At 42.5% G+C, this 20,548-nt stretch overlaps 1 protein-coding gene across 1 annotated transcript in view; it reads right to left on the reverse strand.

Moving 5' to 3' along the window:
* Positions 1–20,548, reverse strand: part of SEMA5A (semaphorin 5A) — a 641,391-nt gene that overhangs the window by 33,553 nt on the left and 587,290 nt on the right. The window contains exons 17-18 of the mRNA XM_075062673.1: positions 17,202–17,420; positions 1,020–1,190 (exon numbers count right to left, since the gene is read on the reverse strand). Of these exons, the coding sequence (XP_074918774.1) occupies positions 1,020–1,190; positions 17,202–17,420 (390 nt within the window). The remainder of the gene's footprint in view (positions 1–1,019; positions 1,191–17,201; positions 17,421–20,548) is intronic.

Consider the following 20,548-nt stretch of genomic DNA (forward strand, 5'->3'; position numbering starts at 1 on the left):
AATCAAGCAGGTAATGTAACAAGGCATCATTGCAGCTAGCAGACATTACTTTTTAACAATGATCAAGAGCAGAAGGTGTTAACTATAACCTATAAACCAGCAAGACATAAAAAACTTGCCCAGTGGTGCCTCTGCCTTGACTTATCTCTTTATATTACTTTTTACTTTCTACTTCTGATTCTTTTATTAGTCTTTTTATTTTCCTTGTTTTACAAAGATTTAACATTTCACAAGACCACTTGGCAAGGGTCAAAAAAGCCAATCAAAATGACAGAAAATATCTTGGTCCACTTTCATTATGATTACATATACATATTACAGTAGTATCCAGAGCCCCCAAAGTGCTGTACAAATATGAACAAACATGCAGTTCCTGCCCCAAAGGTCTTACAATCTAGGAAAGTATTTCAAAGGGTTAACATTTTTGTAAATGTGAAAACAGATTGCAGTAAATTTTGTTCTGATTTCTTATTTTAAAATAGCTCAGATGTAATTTTTAAATCAAAATGTCTTTTTTCAGATCAGGAGCTAGATAGGTCCTCAGGTGGTGTGAACTGATACAACTCTATTGAAGTCTTCAGCATTACATTGATTTACATCAGCTGAGGATCTAGAGCCTCCGAACTTTTGCTTGCCCTACAACACCCAGTACTACAACTGAATTGTTTGTTGCACTATTATAACTAAAAATCTCTCAAGGCATCAATCTTTTGTGTGCAGAACTGCACCATTTTAAATTACATTGACCTTAAACCTGGTAACTAAACTAATAGCCTCTAAAAATTGTTTTAACATGACACTAAGGCTATCTCCTGTGGGCCAAATTCTGCCCTTAGATGTACATTCACAGCAAATTCATTGTAAGCTGATGTGTATGTACCAGAAGACAGAAAGAATTAGCTCCTAAATGTTTAATAGGTTGATAAAGGTTTAATGTACTTTACTGAACAAGTTGAGCGACAGCCACCCTATTCTATGGTATACTCAAAGTAAAGCAGCACTGTATGGATTTGTTGTACCTGGACAGGGTTGTGTGTTGCAAAGTGCCTCTTCAGTGTGAAGTCCAAGGCAGATGTCCCCTCCATAGGCTGGGGCTGGGTTTGTGCATGAGCGGGTCCTCATGTAATGTCCACCTCCACAAGTTGCTGAGCACTTTGACCATGATGACCAACAGGACCAACCTCCATCAACTGGAAAGAAATAACAACTCATTTTTCTAAGTCTGTGCATAGATGAACCACTTAAATCAACCTATGCAGTTTGTATTCTATGGGCACGAGTCAAAGTTTACTGCAGTCAATGGAAGATTTTTAAGCCCCACCTGGCAATGGGATCAGGCTATGAAGCTTACTTTACATTCTGAGATTTATAAAAGTATTGTCCAATGGAAGGAAGAGTAAGGAACTAGAGCCCAGTGTGGATACAAAATTTATGTCCGCGGTTGCAGATATCCGCAGATATAAGTAACTGTCTGTGGAGCTGCAGGGCTCTATCAGCAAAATTAGCAGCATGTCGGGCCTCCATCCCAGGAGCCAGTGCCCTGCACTGGTAGCTGTGCCAGCATGGCTGTTCCAGCCACAGCCCCACCCCTAGCCCTACCCACTGGGGCGGGCACTAGATTCACTGGCAGCTGTCCCTGGTCGTGCTCGTGTGTGCAAGCGGTTAGCACACTCTGGGACACGAGTCCTTTCCACACAGCAGTCTGTGTCTCCTGTCTGGGTGCATGCGAGCTGCTTGCACACATGAGCACGACCAGGGACAGCTGCTGGTGAGCCTGATGCTGCCCCAGTGGGCAGGGCTGGGGCAGGAGTTTGTTTATAAACAGAGGCAGGGTGATTACAATAACAAAAGGCTTGTCATTAATTTAAATTAAGGATCATTAGATGATCCTGAAAGCTTTGCCAGGCATTCCAGTTAAAAGACAGGAAACAAAAGGTAGGTTTCACCATCTCAAAAAAGACACTAAAATGAGGGTGGGGGGAGGGAGCAAGGCCGACGAGATTGGGGGGAAGCTGGTACAAACTACCGGGACCCAGTGGTCCGGAAGGGGGCCTGGCTTCCCCTGCCCTGTTTAGCCGGTCCACCCTTGCTGGGGGGCCTGAAAAAAATTTTTTCACCGGGGCCCAAACCAGCTCTCGGTGGCCCTGGCGGGGAGTACAGAGAATGGCAATAAAAATGTTTGGGGGTATGAAACAGCATCCTCTGAGGAGAGATTAAAAGGACTGGGACTGTTCAGTTTGGAAAAGAGGCAACTAAGGGGGGATATGATAGAGGTCTATAAAATTATGAATGATGTGGAGAAAGTGAATAAGGACACAGTTTGGCTGCCCTGCTAATTTTTTCCCATGGGTCTGCCAGCCCTGGAGCACCCACATAGTCAGCGCCTATGAACGAGGAAGTGTTATTTACCCATTCACATAACACAAGAACCAGGGGTCACTCAAGGCAATTAATAGGTAGCAGCTTTAATACAAATATAAGGAAGTACTTCTTCATGCAACACACAATCAACCAGTGAAACTTGGGTTTTAAAAAAGAACTGGATAAGTTCATAGAGGATAGGTCCATCAGTGGCTATTAGCCAGGATGTTCAGGGATGCAACCCCATGCTCTGTGTGTTCCTTAATGTATAACTGCCAAAAGCTGGGACTGGATGACAAGGAATGGATCACTAAATAAATTGCCCTGTTCTGATCATTCCCTCTGAAGCACCCACCTCCAGTCACTGTTGGAAGACAGGGTACTGGGTTAGATGGAGCATTGGTCTGCAAAAGTATGGCCTTTATGTTCTTTATAGCACAACTGCAAAAGAATGACTGAGTTCATGTTTCACAGAGGTGGGCCGAGAGTATGGGTTTTTGGTTTCAAAACCAAGCAGGTTTGTTTTGGATCTGGATTCCATTATATCCAAACTCTGGAAGTAGGAGGTGGCATAGATATTTAGCCTATCTCTGTTTTAAGCAGAAATATGCATATAGATACATTTAGGTTTCTGGTTTTAAGTTTAAAATGATATCACCCTCTCTTTTAATACTTACATAGGAAAATAATATGTGTTGTCAACACATCTGCTTATCTTTATAAAAATGCATAATAAAATACACACCACTAATAGGTTAAGCCTACAATAAACAAACCACATTTGCCAGTTAACGATTTTACTGGGTTATTACCTTTCCTGCTCCGAAAATTGTTTACACAGTTTTAGTCTTCCCTGCCTACCAGTCTCATGCAGTCCCCAGACAGTTTACAGCAGGGATTCTTGTTGGGCTGACAGACTGTACATGCATAACAAGAGCATGGTTCAAAAGATGTACAAAAGAGATTTACAAATACTTTTTGAAATATGTTCCCATTTTTCTAAAAAATAACCATTACATAGCTGTAGCTTTAAATACATTTTTGGAAGATAAGAACTGTTACATCGAAATACACTAATGATACACACCTAGTAAATACATATTGAATGTATACGTGCACATCAGGTATTTATGCCTGCACATTACTTGACACTTTGTGTAAATACATGACTTATGTGCATAAATTAGGCACATACAAATGTGTATGTAACCCACACATCTCCTGGGTGTGGTGCTCTGTCCCATCTAGTGGCACCAAGACCACTTAAAGAGAGATCAATGAGTCTGCTCTTCAGCCTTAGCTAAGGGACATGTGGCTTTTAGCTCATGCTGTAGAGGCTCATGCATTTAGCTCCAGGGGTCCCAGATTCAATCACACCTGCCGGGGTTTGTCAGTGTTACGTGTACAACTGCACACACTTAACTTTGAAAATCAGGCATCAACTGAAATTCCTTTTACAGCCATCCTTAAAAAGTGGATGTTTACCATCCACAGTAGTTAAATTTACCATAGCATTTGCAATATTTCTCACTCTAAGCATAGGGAATATCACACTTTATTAGAGGTAAATACTCCCATTGCCTTACGTGATTTATTTTAAGGGTTCATTCATTTTAATACACTCTTTGAGAAACCTTAATTTATGGTTCATTGACATGACTGAATATAAAATCTATGTACCTCTCAAACAATACTCCTTAATGAGTTCTTTTGAACCTTTCTGTTCTAAGAAGTCAAAGAGTATTTAAAGGTGTAAAATCCTTTTCTTCAATTTGTTGATATGGCTCCGCAATAGAAAAAAATTACCTATGTACTGTAGTGTATTATCCAAAAAATATTCAGATTTAAATCTTTCAGCTAGTGACATTGAATACTTTAAATATATTGAGGACAGGTCATTTTGCTTAGAAAACAAGTTACATCACATACACATTTGCCAAGTCAAATGGAACTTATTTATACGGAAAGATTGTAATAGCAGGAAAATGAGTTTAGAGGATCTTTTTTATTTGGGTATCAATATCTTACACATAATGAATATTCAGGATCTCATGCTGTTCAAGCAGGCAGTTTAGTAGTCTATAACTGCAGCTACTAGTCAAATGGGCCTTTAATAGAAGTCATTAGCATATGTAAAATTTTCTTTCTATAATGTTTTACAATGTGCACTTATTGTACTGAGTTACTTTGAAAAGCAACAAATCATACAGCCAACAAAGCACTATATAAAAACAGTAAATGAGATATTTATGGTACCACGTAAACCATTTCTGCAATATGTTACTAGCTTGTCTGCTTTCCAATAGCTCCTAAAAAAGAGACTATTTTGACTGATCAGTCAGTCATCATTACCTCACCCACCTTGTCGCTTTAATATCCTGAGACCAACATGGCTACGACAACAGGACATACAGATTTCTGTTTTATAACTACAGTTATTATAGCTATGTTATAAGCCAGGGGGAGGAGGGGGGAGATTGGGCATAATATAATAGAATATATGACAGAGGCTTGATAGTAGTTGTGCTGAAGGGCACGATTATAATATGTGCTGTCCTTTCTACCTATTTAGGCTGCCATCATAAATCTCTAGTTCTCAAAAAAGCTGAATACTCCCCCTTTTATCTGTCCAGCTAAACTTTTTCTTCTTAACAATAGGGGATGATAAAGGCATCATCATGGTTAAATAAGATCAAAGGAGTGGGTGTTTACTGCATGAGGTTTTACAGGACCTATATAGAACTCTGTGGTTGCTTTCATCTTTTTATAATGTTGCTTAGCAACCCAGAACCATCTGTTTTCTCTTCCTTTGTTGTCTATGATGTATAGTCCTTAATGCTGATTCAGCCTTATTGATAAAAAATAAAGAATTATGAAGAAAGCTCCAGACATTATATAATTTCTTTACGTAACAGTATAGCAGAACTATTGGATAAAAATAATTAATTACCCAATAATGGAAAATTGCTTTAAAACACTTCACAAGTATTCAGGTTGGTATTTAGTGTAGCAAGGCTTTTTTCAACAAGCAAGCGTGCTCTCAAAATAATGTTTTCTTTTATAGGGGTTCTTTTTGTCTTCCTGGATAATCAGAAAACTCTCTGCCTAATAGCTGTTGTCCTGGTTAATAAATATTGCTCCACAAAGATGAGAAAAAAAAATCCCGGGGAAGAGGATGTTCCAGGGAAAAGTAGTCTATAGAAATAAGACCTCCTGTGGCTCCAATAAAACAGCCACACCACTGGACAATTTCCAAAAGACTATTAGGTAAATTGGTCATCCTTCCATGCACTTTGAGTTTTACAAAAGAGAGAAAGGAGGGATAGCTCAGTGGTTTGAGCATTGGCCTACTAAACGCAGAGTTGTGAGTTCAATCCTTGAGGTGGCCATTTAGGGATGTGGGTATTGGTCCTGCTTTGAGCAGGGGGTTGGACTAGATGATCTACTGAGGTCCCTTCCAACCCTAATAATCTATGAGCAGAGAGGGTGATTCTCTTCATTCACAAAAATTTTCATGGAATTGTGAAAGTAGGAGTTTTGCACAGAATGGGCAGTATCCTTCAGAATTGAAGCTTTCATTTAAGTTATTTCTAGCCCTTCTGGGTATGAAGATAAATAAAAAGTTACTCATCTAAAGGTTATCTTGTTGAGAACATAGCAAAAGAGAATGAATAACAGCAAGGAAGATTGGAGTCTACTCTGTTCAAATGAAAGAGAGTGAACTGATAGAGATTCACAGAAATATAAATGGCATCACATGGCTAAGTGGAATTAGAATTTCACACTAGCACAAATGTGGAATTTTGAGGTGCCTGGGAAAGTGGTGGATTGGAGACCTGACCCTCTGTTGTATCCTTCTGGATTCCCAGACGCAATCTGATTCCCAGTCCACCCCACTTGCTTCTTTCTAAGTTCCTATGGATATCACTGCATTTCCCCTGACCTGTGGGAAAGAGCAGAAACAAAAAATAAAGCTTTTCACTCCCAGTTGAGTGCTGCTTCAGTCAACATTCATAAAGGAACTGTTGCATGTAGCAGACAGCTGACTCAGAGCAATGCAGCAGCAAGAAAGGCAGACTAATGCCTATGGGAGCAGTACAACAGTAAGAACTAAGGCCAAAGCCTTTAGGAAGGACTCTGATTGACTTAACGGCCTCTGGATCAGATGAGAATAGCCCTAAGCCAATCTTTTTCCTGATGTATGAAGTCACCCAAGGATGAATTTGATCCATTACTTTTAAATATCCTCCTCTTTTCTACAGGCCACAGTATTTCTGCAGAGAAAAAGGTGGCAGAAATGAAAAAAGCAACAGGAGATTAACAGGTTTTTCAAAGTCGCATACAGTCTCTATAATATCCATACAGGAATTTTTGTAAAAGCAGGAAAGATTTCTGTGGCACCTTATAGACTAACAAACAAAGGTGCCACAGAACTCTTTGCTGCTTTTACAAATTCAGACTAACACGGCTACCCCTCTGACACAGGAATTTTTGTAGTATCTGAACTTATCTGTATTTTTATCTTTGTGTTTATTGGTATATGACTATTTCTTCTGAATATATCAGAGTTTTCACAGTCTACATTTAAAAAAAATGGTAATAAAAAGTGTGACACCGATGAAATTCCAAATATTAAAATAAGATAGCAAAATTTCAAATCTTGAAAACAGAATTAATCCATTTCCTTCCATACATATTAGTACATCTATGTATTTCCTATATTTCAATATTCCATATTTCAACCACATATTAATATCTTAAACAAAACAAAGAAATGAATGGGGATGGATGGATGGACAGGCAGACAGAGGGGTATGAATGCAGATGGATGGATGGAGATGGATGTCAACATACATTTACAAATACTCTTCTTCATAATAAGGATATTTTGTACTTTTAAATCCAGCATGATTCAGTATATTTCTGTACCAGCAGAAAAGGCACATTATGCAAAGATCTAACATTATTTTCCATATTGTTGGACAATATTCTCAGTATATCTCTGAACCAACAGAAAAAGTACATTATGCAGAGTTCTAACATGTTATTTTCCATGTTGCTGGACAATAATCTGAGTACAATTAACTCCTTTTTACATAAATTATTTCAGATGACCATTCTTTCCAGTGAAAACAGTGATTATATCCCATTAATGTGAACTGGAGTGTCACATGATATGCACAATTCTAAGTCACATTTGACCAGCAGAGAAAATAAATTATGGTATACTATTCCAGTAAAGGCTAGAATATAAACATGTCAGAGAAAATACTCACCAAAGATTCCCTATCTGAAGATTTCTTACCCATATTTTAGAAATCATGTGAAAGACATTCCATGACTTTCCTTCTGCATGCTCTAGATTGTCTAGTTATAATTATCAAAGCTTCCAGACAAAGCAGGCAAGCAATTATTATATACCAGGGATCGGCAACCTTTGGCTGGTTTGTTTACCTGCTGCATCCGCAGGTTCGGCTGATAACAGCTCCCACTGGCTGCGGTTCGCCACTCCAGGCCAATGCGGGAGTCAAGAAGCGGCAGCCAGCGCCGCTTCCCACAGCCCACATTAGCCTGCAGCGGCCAGTGGGAGCTGCAGTCAGCCAAACCTGTGGATGCGGCAGGTAAACAAACCAGGGGGCTTACTGTGGTGGGCCGCGTGCCAAAGGTTGCCAATCCCTGTTATATACGTTAATATGTTAACCCTTAATGTTAAGGGCAGCTGTGGTTTGGATTAAGCATGGAACAGAATCAGGAAATCGGGGTTTTATTTTCAACTCTGCCACTGATTCTGCATGACCTTAGTATACCAGTTAATTTCACTGTGCTTCAATTTTTCCACCTGTAAAAAGGGGGATAACAGTATATACCAAACTTTGTAGAGAACTTTGAGTTCTGTGGCTAAAAAACACTACATAGCAGACCCTCACTAATCCACACTTGGCTTAGCCACACACTTCACCTTAATCTTCAAAAGAATTACGGTAATTATCTCTCCATCTCACAATAAATATTTAATAGCACATGCTAAATTCCGGACTCAGATGTATTCATTATTTGATGGAAGTGGCACTGGCTGAGGAATGCGCTGCGACCGCTTCCCACAGCCCCCATTGGCCTGGAATGACGAACCATGGCCTGTGGGAGCTGCGATTGGACGAACCTGCGGACACTGCAGGTAAGCAAACTGTCCCAGCCTGCCAGTGGATTTCCCTGACGGGCTGCATGCTAAAGGTTGCCGATTCCTGTTGTAGAATATTAATATGAATAATTAAAACTGAACTAGGATTGACAAAATAAATGAACCAAGTACACATTGTGATTTGTTATCCCTGCTTTTTCATTGTGTTTGTTCATTTGGGCCTCAATCCTGCAAAGCACTCAGCAAATCCTGGGATGTCAGTGGACAATGGCTCAGCAGCAGTGGCCAGTACTTTGGGGGACTTGGGCAGAACCAAAACATCACTCATTTCTTGCTCTTCCCAGTTCACTCCCTGCCCACTTGTGTGAGGGATTGGTGCCCGTGGCACTGTCCCTGATTTCCCCTCTATACCTGAAGTGGAGATGAAGGGAAGTGTGCATATGAGGGTGTAGCATGTTATATTCTGCTTAGTGCATACAGAGCTATGTGGACACCAATGGGTATGCCTACACAATGTTTTGGAGCGAGCCTCCCAGCCTGGGTGACAGTCTCAGGCTAGTGAGACTCACACTAACGCTCTAAAAATATCTGTATAGACAGCACTTTGAAGTTGCAGCTTGGGCTGGAGCTCAGGCTCTGAAGCCCATCATTCTCCCTAGGCAGTTGATCCCCCATGTCCCGCCTATGCATCGCTTCTGCTTTCAACCCTAAGTGAGGAAGGTGCACCTAAGCATCCCATTAGCATGATGGAAACTGCACTTAGACCGACTTCTCCTCATTAAAGATTATTTTTCACCCAGAACCTGTCTCTTGGAAGGAAAGAAGCGCGGGTGCAGGCAGCTTGAAATTTACTACAATTGATATGGAGAACTCTGTTTAGCATTTAACCTTATTTGCCCCTGTCCATTGTGTCCACTCACTGTACAATGTGCAAAGACTTGCAAGGTCAAGACCTAAGAGTGAAATTTTAAACACCCACATACTGCTGGAGTAATCAGACTTTATGGAGCTGTCCTGAGAGGAGGGTTAAGGGGAATGAAATCCACTCACCTACCACAATGATACAAAACATGGCTGCACAACAACCCCTCCATAGCCACTATTATAACTGACCCTGTGGAATAGTGGGTGCTGCTGTTGGTTCTTTTAGCACCCATCAGCTCTTAACCAGGGGAGGAAGCTCTTAATCAGGAAGACCAGGACTTTAAAAGCCGGCTCCTAAGAGACCAGAGGAACTGGCAAACAGGAGTGGTTAACAAGGGACTTTTGCAAGGGAGTTCTCCAGAGGGGCAGAGTGAGGGGGGGCTACACCACTTGACATTCCTTAAACTTCTTTAAACTTAAGCCAAAAAACACCCCATGAAAAAACACAACAACAACAAAGAAAGCAGCTGCAGGAGTAAAAAGAGAATGCAGGCAGAAGTCCAGAAACAGAGTAGGGGCTACCCAGTTTATCGCATCCAATGCAGCATGTATGATTATCTGCCCACCTCACCATAAAATAATTTCTTACGGGCCTGCAAAATCTCTACCCTGAAATTTACCCAATAGTAGCTACATAGAATCTTAACCTTGTCCTTCACGGTCTCAGGAAACTTCCATTCGAACCCTTGACTACCGCCTCTCTTCTCCATATGTCCATGAAGGTAGCTTTCTTAGTTGCAATAACCCTTCTAACAGGTCGTGGAAGGTGGTGAGTGTTGCCAGGTGTACCTTGATGGAGCTTAGCGAAAGTCCGTCCTGTTTTAGTTTCAGGAGGTAGTCTAGAATGTTATGGAGGGTCACTATATTGGGCGCTAAGTGATTACGTGAGCACCAGAGGACGAAACGCTTCCTCTTCTGCAAGTAGGTTTTACAAGTGGAGTCTTTCCTACTGTGCAGGAGGACATATTGAACTTGCTCGGAACAGGCTAGTTCATGGGTTTGGAACCATCAAGGAACCAGGCTGTGAGATGGAGCTTTTGGAGCTGGGGGTGAAGAACCCGTCTGTCGTCCTGAGAAAGGAGATCTGGCCTGTTGGGAAGATTTGATGTTGATGTTGTATACACCAATTCCGCAGTCGGATGGCTTCCATGCAAGGAGAATGTGATTAGGCTCCTCCCTGTCTGTTGATGTAGTACATATATGCTATGTTGTCTGTTAAGACCCAAATAGATTTGTTCCTTATGAGGGGAAGAAAGTGAAGGCATGCTCGCCTCACTGCTCTGAGAGATTTATGTGTAGGTGCATCTGTGATGCAGACCACTGGCCTTGTGCCCTGTGTCCCGCTAGATGTGCTCCCCAACCGATTAGAGAAGGGTCCGTGGTGAGCATGAGCATTGGAGACCGTTGCTGGAAGGAAACCCCCATGCAGAGGTTCTCTGGTCTTATCCACCAATGTAGGGAAGCTAGAACATTGAGAGGAGGAGGTAACAGGAGTTCCTAAGGTGTGTCTGTTCAGTTTGAAATTGGAATTGAACCAGCCCTGAAGACATATCATGTGTAGCCTGGCATACTGAACTACAAAGGTGGTGGCTGCCATGTGACCAAGGAGCTGTAGACAGATTCTTGCCTGTGTCCTGGGACGAATAGATAGTGTGCATTTGAGCTGTGTGATGGCAAGGAATCTGTGATATGGGAGCGAGACCCTGCTCTGGGTTGAGTCGAGATGAGCTCCGATGAACTCGATCTGTTGTATAGGTGTCAGGGTGGATTTTTGGATGTTTATTTGGAGGCCTAGGCTGTGAAAGAGGGAGATGGCGAAACAGGTAGCTTGAAGTGCCTCGCCATAGGAGTCGCCCTTGATGAGGCAATCATCCAGGTAGGGGAACAGCGTGATCTCATGTTTGCAGGAGGTGAGCCATGACCACGGCTAGAGTCTTGGAAAAAACTCTTGATGCTGTGTAGAGTCCGAAAGGAAGAACTCTATATTGAAAATGGTCATGACTGATTGTGAATTGTAGGAAGCGTCTGTGAGCTGGATGAATTGATGTATGAAAATAAGTGTCCTGTAGGTTGAAGGCTGTGAACCAGTCCCCTTGATCCAATGCAGGAATTATTGTGCTCAGTGTGATCACATTGAGTTTTGGTATCCTCACAAATTTGTTCACTCGGTGTAGATCTAGCATAGGCCTCTGTCCCCTGGTCCTTTTCTGAGTCAGAAAGTAATGAGAATAGAAACCTTTCCCTTGATGTTGCGTTGGCACAGGTGCCACTGCACCTAGTTGTAGAAGATAAGCCACTTCTGTGTGAAGTAAGCGCTCGTGAGAAGAGTCCCTGAAGAGACTGAAGGAGGAAGGAGGGTAGGATATAAATGGGATAGAGTAACCGGACTGAACTATTTCAAGGACCTGGCAGTCCTGTGTAATCTGCTTTCAGGCATGTTGGAAACTGTAGAGGCGGTGGCCAAAAGGGCATGTAGCCGGTGGAATCAAGGGGTGGTCGTGCAGACCCTCGACCAATGTTTCAAAATAGTTGTTTATTCCTCGATGGACGGAAGGTGGTTGCCGGAGTTTGATTCTGTCTGCGCTTAACGGGTCTAGCGCGATTCCTAGTTGTGTCGTGTGGTCTGGGTTGAGGACAATAATACTGCTATGTGCATGGTCTTTGATACGGTTGGTATTGCTGTCTCCTGGGGTGCACAATGTCGCTTTAGAATCTTGCAAGATGTGAAGGTGTTCATCAGTTTTTTTGGAGAAAAGTTTGTCCTTATCAAAGGGGAGATCCTCCCCTTTGGTCTGCTCTTTTTTAGGGATGCCGGATGCAGAGAGCCATGAAGATCTGTGCATAACCACAGCAATTGCAGTGGTACAGGGTGCTGTGTCCACCATGTCTAGAAATGCCTGTAGGGCCATTCTGGAAATCAGTTGACCCTCAGTCAGGATTGATTTGAAGTCTGCTCTCCTATCCTCTGGAATGTAGGAGGCAAATTCAAAAAGTTTATTGTAATTATCAAAGTCATAGCTGGTGAGAAGGGCAGAATAGTTCGCAGTTCTGAATTGTAGAGTGGATGATGAATAAACTTTGCAACCCAAGATGTCAAGGCATCTAAGGTCCTGGTCTTGTGGGATGGGCCGATATTGTGACTGTTTTGTCCTCTGTGTGACTGCATCCATGACAAGTGAGTTTGGTGGTGGATGAGAAAATAGGAAGTTAGCGTCCTTAGCAGGGACACAGTATTTATGTTCGCAAGTTGGTACTAAAGAAGCTGGGGTTTGCCAGAGTGTCAGCTGGTTCCAGGAGCACTTTGTTTATAGGGAGCGAGATCTCTGAGGGCGCAGACGGTTGAAGGATTCTGAAGAGTCTGTGTTGTGTCTCCTGAACCTTTTCTAAGGGGATATCTTGATTGAGTGCCACCCTCCTGAAAAGTTCTTGAAATTGTTTACAGTCATCCACATTCTGTGGAGGCGGAGGGAAGAGGGCTCTGTCTGGGGCTGAGGAAGAGTTAGAGGTCAATGAGTCAGGATATGGTGTGTAGCTCACAGTCTCAAGAGGGGGCTCAGGCACCCTAGAAGTGGACAGAGCTGGAGACTGAGGCACGGAAGGAGGAGGGTTGGTAGAAGGATGTGGTCAAGGGTACCACTGAGGCCACAGCATAGGGTAGGAGAACCCAGGTGCCGCCCACAGGAGGATGGGGGGGTCAAAGTAGGGAAACTGAGGCTGGTGGCCTTGATCCGTGACCTGATGTGAGAGAGGTTCTGGTGGAGGAGGAGAAGCAGGAGGGGAGAACTCCACCTGCTGCTGTAAATCGAGTTAGCTGTCAGTAAAGGTAGCCAGTTCAGGTAGAGAGCGCGACTGTTCAAAAAAGTGAGCCCTGTGTATCTAGGAGTGGAGAGTTAGGTTCAGGTGGCACTGAGAGGTCACACTGAGTGAGAAACTGTTGCTCCTGCTCCCTGGGCTGCACTGAGCTTGCTCTGTGCTCTAGTGCATTATCTAGGGAAAGTCAAAGTGACATCGGTACCACGGACCACTCGGAGGTGCCCTGCAGCGGGTCCGTAGCTGGTGTCCAGGTGGAAGACAGCTCGGTGCCGATGTTCTTCTCAGGGCCGAGGAGGAGCATGTTGTTGGCACTACGTCTGTTTTTGGTGCTGAGGAGGAGCACATCATTGGTACCGCCGCCATTTTAGGTGCTGAGGAGGAGCATGCTGTCGGCATCGCATCTGTTTTCGGTGCTGAGGAGGAGCGCGCTGTTGGTACGACATCCGTTTTCGGTGCCAAGGAGCGTGGTGTTGGCACTGTGTCCATTTTCGGTGCTGAGGGGACCGGAGCCACGGGAACCCTCCCGGCACTGGAGGTCGGGTCCCTGCCTCTGCGCTCTGTCAGAGCTGCGGCTGAGGCGGTAGAAGAGGCTGAGGCACCTGCCTTTGGCGCTGTCAGCACAGAGGATAGGGATCTCGCGAGAGATCGCTACCCTTGTTAAAGTTTCTCCTCTGAGACTGTTGTGCTTCTTGCCACCGCTCCAGGAAGGGTGAAGCAATGCTCCCAACTGGTTCGGATCTGGCCGGGGAGCGTATGGGAGCGGGTTTAACTTTCCCTGTCTCTGAGAGTGGCTGCAGGGATTTTTCCCTTAGAAGCATTTTAAGCGGCAGGTCCCTGTCACGCCGAGCCCTAGACTTGAGGGTCGCGCAATGGAGGCACTTTGCGGGTACATGAGTTTCTCCGAGCCACTTCACACAATGTGAGTGCCCATCTGACCATTGCATGGAGTCCTGACAGGAAATGCACGTTTGAATCCTGAAGCGGCATTATGAATTAGAAATGGCAAGGAGAGTGTCTCAACAGGAGACAAGACTGAGGTGAATTTTTTTTTAACTAAGTAACTAACTATGTAACTATACTAAAGGAAGGGAAACAACTGGGATGTAACTAGTAACTATTTCTATTTTTTTTGTTACTGTTTCCTATAGAGACCAGGGAAGAAAGACAGCACTGTCCCGAGTCCCGTCTTCAGCCAAGGACGGTTGAGAAGGAACTGAGGAGGGTGCGGGACGCACGCACTCAGGAAGATTTCAATGAGGTGGGAGATACCAACTGAGTGAGTGCATCCCGACCAGGCACTGCTCCCAAAAATCTCCGATCAACGGCACCGAGACGCACCGTCACCTAGAGTGGAGCACCCACAGGGACAGCACTCGAAGAAGAATAAGTTGTGCTGGTGGGGGAGTGGCACTATAGGTAAAAGAAAGCATAGAATCAAATGAAGTATAAATCTTAAATGAACCAAACTGTACCATAGAATCTCTATGGATAGTAATTCCATGCTCAAATAAAAAGAATATAGCAGTAAAGATATACTACCGACCCCCTGAGCAGGATGGTGATAGTGACTGTGAAATGCTCAGGGAGATTAGAGCGGATATAAAAATTAAAAAAACTTAATAATAATGGGGGATTTCAACTATCCCCATATTGACTGGGTACATAACACCTCAGGACAGGATGCAGAGATAAAGTTTCTTGACACCTTAAATGACTGCTTCTTGGAGCAGCTAGTCCTGCAACCCACAAGAGGAGAAGCAATTATTGATTTAGTCCTAAGTGGAGCTCAGGATCAGGTCCAAGAGGTGAATATAGCTGGACCGCTTGGTAATAGTGACCATGTCACAACCCAACTGCCCTCTCCCTCAGATCCCCTGGGGAGGCAGGTCAGCATTTTATATAGCTATCGCAAGGCATTTTGGGAAGGGCTAAAGGTGTGAGTGTGGAGTAGAAGATTCCTTTGCAGGTTGCAGGAGGCCAAAGGGGGAGGGAGGAAGAGAGCAGAGAACGGGTTAACTTGACACTTTAGCTAGCTTAGTCTGATGATAAGACTCTGGTCTCGGTCCAAGGTCATGACAAGGAATCTGCAGTTGCATTCACATCTTACCAAATCCCGGCCATGAGAAAAGGAGAACTAAGCTGAGCAGGATTGCAAAGAGCGCAAAAACAAGTGAGACAGCGAAGACTAATGGGGCAGGGGCAGGACAAGGTTTCGTGTCCCTGAAGCCGGTATGTTTTGAGAAAGCTGAGAAGGCCACAGAAAGCTGATCTGGATTGGTACAAAGAGCACCAGGAACAAAGGTCCCTGAACGAAACACCCCCAAAAGACTTAAAAACCCTCCCGAGAGCCAAAGCAAGTCGGAGATTACAGCGGACCCCAGACGACCTGTGCACAGGACAAGAACTCCTGTCCACCCTTCCCCCTCTTCTTCTCACATTACACCCAGGCTTGGCCATTCTCAGGTAGTGCGGGTGTGAGGATGAAAGTGGGTTACGGCTTAGGCACTAATGCTTTCTTCCTTCCTCTGAGTGACATGGGGAACCCCCCCCCCCAGAGCTCTGCACTGTTATTTTATTATTTTATTAACAAAGCTTTAAAATTTAGTCACTTGGTGTGCTCCTCCATCTCCTCCCCTAAAGATCCTGCAGCCTCAGCCTGATCAACGGACTCCCTGGGCAGATTGGTAAGATAAATCTGTCACAACCATAATATAATTAAATTTAATATCTCTGTGGTGTGGAAAATACCACAGAGGTCCAACATTGTAGAATTTAATTTCAGAAAGGGGGAGATACACAAAAATGAGGAATTTAGTTAAACAGAAATGAAAAGGTACGGTGCCAAAAGTAAAATCTCTGCAAGCTGGAAAAGACACCATAATACAGGCTCAACTTAAATGTGTACCACAATCTAAATAACACAGTAAGAGAACCAAAAAAAGAGCCAAAACAACAAAAAGTAAGAAAAGAAAAGCAGTGAGAGGTAAAAAAGGCATCCTTTAAAAAGTGGAAGTTAAATCCTAGTGAGGAAAATAGAAAGGAGCATAAACTCTGGTACATGAAGTGTAAAAATATAATTAGGAAGACCAAAAAAGAATTTGAAGAACAGCTAGCGAAAGACTCAAAAAGTAATAGTAATTTTTTTTAAGTACATCAGAAGCAGGAAGTCTGCTAAACAACCAGTGGGGCTACTGGACAATTGAGATGCTAAAGGAGCACTCAAGAACAGTAATGCCATAGCGGAGAAACTGTGTGAATTCTTTGTAGTGGTCTTCACGGTTGAGGATGTGAGGGAGATTCCCAAACCTGAGCCATTCTTTTTAGCTGACAAATGTGAAAAACTGTTCCAGACTGAGGTGTCATTAGAGGAAGTTTTGAAACAAACTGATAAACTAAACAACAATAAGTCACCAGGACCAGATGGTATTCTCTGAAGGAACTCAATTGTGAAACTACAGAACTACTAACTGTAGTCTCTAACTATCATTTAAAGCAGCTTCTGTACCAAATGACCGGAGGTTAGCTAATGTGACACCAATTTTTAAAAAGCATTCCAGAGGTGACCCTGGCAATTACAGGCCAGTAAGTACTGGGCAAACTGTAAGTAACAAAATTGTCAGACACATAGATGAACATAATTTGTTGGGGAAGAGTCAACATGGTTTTTGTAAAGGGAAATCCTAATGGTGTCCCTAGCCTCTGTTTGCCAGAAGGGGATGGATCACTTGATGATTACCTGTTCTGTTCATTCCCTTTATTTAGCACTGGTTTCAAATCATTGCTGAAGTTTACAGAGCAAAAGTTATTTTCTTAAGTTCACTTTGGTAGGCTAACTTGTTTGTCTGGAAAGGAGCTGAGGAGGAAATCATTTGAACTACTTTATAATTTTTACTACTGTAAAGTATGAACTTGAATGTGAACTAAATCATTTCCATAACCCTTACTGATATCTCTCAACTCTTACCTGGACAAGGCAAGATGTTGCATTCCTGGTACTCCAGAGATGGGCCCAGACATGAAAGACCCCCATATTTGGGCTCAGGATTGTTGCAGACACGCTTGCGGTTGCGAATACCTCTGCTGCAGTCTCGACTGCACTGAGACCATGGAGTCCATGGTGACCATGCTCCATTAATTGTATGAGCAGAGTATCGTCCAGAACGCAAGAAATCCCCTGACAGTCCTAAAGAATTAAGATTGAAAGCAGAACATGGGATTAAAGGCTATCACCTTGAAACATACATTTTGTCTTCATATTTAATCTTAATCTATTAATAAACATTTTTGGTACTGTTCCAGATTTTGTTTTTCATTTGGCTACATAACCTCGTAATTCTATTTCTCTACCTTACCTGACAGAAATCCCATAAACTCTCCTATAGTGTCTGCTTCTGCCATTAAGTCACAGTAGAAATGAACCAATCACGATAACCCTGCTCAAATATTAGAATCAAATAATAATGTAATGAATTTCCATGCAAAAGTCGTATTGTGAGGAAAAGTATTTTCCCCATTTCAAATTACACTTTTCAGACTCTTCTTCAGTCAGCTGAAGTGCTAAGATACACCTGAGCATGGCAAGTGAACCATTCACACACAATGAGAATAGTGTGCTTCTTGTTTAAATCAGCCAGCAGGAAAATAATATGTTTCAAACCTTTTCTAAACTTTTTTCCTTGTCTGTTATCTTTCAAAATGAATTTAGTGCTAAGAAAAGGCGTCAGATTAAACACTGCTGGAGTCTGAAGTCCATGATTTATTCGCAGAAAAGGTACAGTGTAGGCAATGGGTGTGGAAGTTTGTTAACAGCAACACTACAAAATATGCCTCAATCCCCACCTGGAAGAACCACTTCTAAAGGTCATTTCAATGCCATTTTAGGGCTAGATCCTACCTGGGAAGGAACTCCCCCAAAAGTACTCAGCATAGCACTTAACTTCTGATCCTATGAGCTGTAGGAGAACTGCTCAGCGACTGTGTACATCTGCAATGTATGGCAGTGATATCAGCCTCTGACTACATTAGGGGAATTCTTCTGATGTTTCCCAGCATTACTAACATAACTTCACCTCTATTAATATCAGCAGCAGTGGGAGCCCTACTGTCAATGGATCATTGACTGCTGCCACCATTTTAAGTACTGGATTGATTAGAACTGCTCTGAGCAGGCGAGATGACATGGTGCTTAAAACAGCTGTAGGAGCTAGGAGCTTGTCTACACTAGGGCTCCCAATATTCCTAACGTAAGTGAAGGTGAACCATGTCATCAATACTGGGAAATTTTTTTAAAATGTTCCTAGTGTAGAATGAGCTCTAGATTCGCATTCAGGCTGTAAGCTCACTCTCTTTGGGAGAGTTAGTGTTAAAGTAGTAACAAGTATGTTGAATCAACTAATAAAAATATAAGAGTCACAACTGATATTGAGGAAATGTTGCCCTCTAGTAATCTTAAACTCAAACCATACTAATACAAGTACCCTAAGCAAATGGAATGTAACAAGAACTACATTCACTGTGTCCAGCTGGCTTTACTCCAATGCAGGGCACGAGATCTTTGGCTGCAGTATGAAACCCTGTCCACAGTGGATCATTTGTTAACTGAAACAGTTGTTTTGTACCAGTGGAAGCACAAACAGTTCAGTACATCCACAGTGGTCATGCTGAATTATGTTAAAAACACCTGAAATTTTGATGTGTGTCTACACAAATTGCTCTGATATACCAGTTCTGCTGCAACGAACTCCTGGATGTGATTAGCTAAAATAGTATTAAAAATACCTATATCCTGTCTCCATCACAGCTTCAAACATTAGTAACGCTGTTACACCTGCACTCTACTCAATACAATTACAATAGATGGGGCCTTAGAGACTTTTATTTAGTACACAATAACAGTGGGCAATATTGAAATAAATGATGCAGTGACAAACAAATAGGTTTGTTTTTTCTTTATTTTGTGATGAGAAACTGTTCAACTCAGCTAGCTCAGCTGGCTAGAGTGTAATACTAAATCCTCAAAGCTGTGGAAAAATCCTCCCACTAGGCAATAGCTGAGAACTATTATTTCTCCTCCTGAATCAGCTTCTATTGTGCAAAGATATTATCAGCAAATTTTATGAAACCTGACGCAGATGTGAATTCAGAAACGTAGAAAGCATAGGGAAACAGTGTGTAAATTAATAATGTTGCTTCAACTCCTAGCTCCATCAGTGACTTTCTTTATGAGGTTGCCCAGCTGAGAAATGCCAGATTTATACACATGATGAATGGGGCTTAGAAGAGGGTATCACAACACCTCCCCACACCACACGTACTTCAGCCCCTGAATTCCAAATGGTAGCACTTCAACCTAAGGGTTTACAAAAGCATAAATCATGGCAGAGCTATTCTGATTTAGATTACATTGGTCAGTATTTCTCTAGATAAAATGTTGCAGCACTGTATCATTTTACAATAGCATTAGAATGAACTGGAGATCATTCTGAGGGGGGGGACTTTTCAGCCTTAAGGGAAATGAGTGACTTTATTTCACATTTTTTCATTAACATATCAGATTTCTTGGAGTAATGCCAGAAAAATTCTTTCAGAATTCTTTCAGAATTCTTTCAGAGGGACCTTAGCACCAAAACATAATAATGTACAAAAGAACTGTTTTAGTGGGAAGCTCTTGAAACAGTAAACATTGCCATGTGTCTCATTCTTTCCAAGGTGTTAAAAGAATATGTTACAGTTAGCACTCCGTCTACAGCTTAACAACAACTTATGTGGGGATGGGATTCAGAAAGGTATTTAGGTGCCCAACTCATTGATTCCAATGAGAGTCAGGGACCTAAATCCCTTTGCGAATCCCATCCATAGCATTCACAGTCTTGTTGAGCTTTCCCTTTAGACAAAGGCTACAAATGACAACTGACCATATTACTTTGAATTCTAGACATATAGTATAATATAGAAATATAAAAAAATGAAATTAACTTGAGTGTAAATATTGGCCACTGCGTATATTTCAATTCAGTTTCCTCCAAACAATAGGAATAATCTGTCTCCTTGTAAATGTGAAGATACTATTTCACAATGACATTATTAAGGGAGTGAAATTTTTCCACAATTCCAGCATATTCCTACTTTTTACACTCTGCATCTATCTGAGATGCAGTACATTCTAGGCACCCATGTGTGATGTCATTGACATGAACTGTGACTGTATAGTATCAGAGGGGTTGCCGTGTTAGTCTGGATCTGTAAAAGCAGCAGAGAATCCTGTGGCACCTTATAGACTAACAGACGTTTTGGAGCGTGAGCTTTCGTGGG

The sequence above is a fragment of the Chelonoidis abingdonii genome, chromosome 2, assembly GCF_003597395.2.
Source record: "Chelonoidis abingdonii isolate Lonesome George chromosome 2, CheloAbing_2.0, whole genome shotgun sequence".
Lineage (NCBI taxonomy): Eukaryota > Metazoa > Chordata > Testudines > Testudinidae > Chelonoidis > Chelonoidis abingdonii.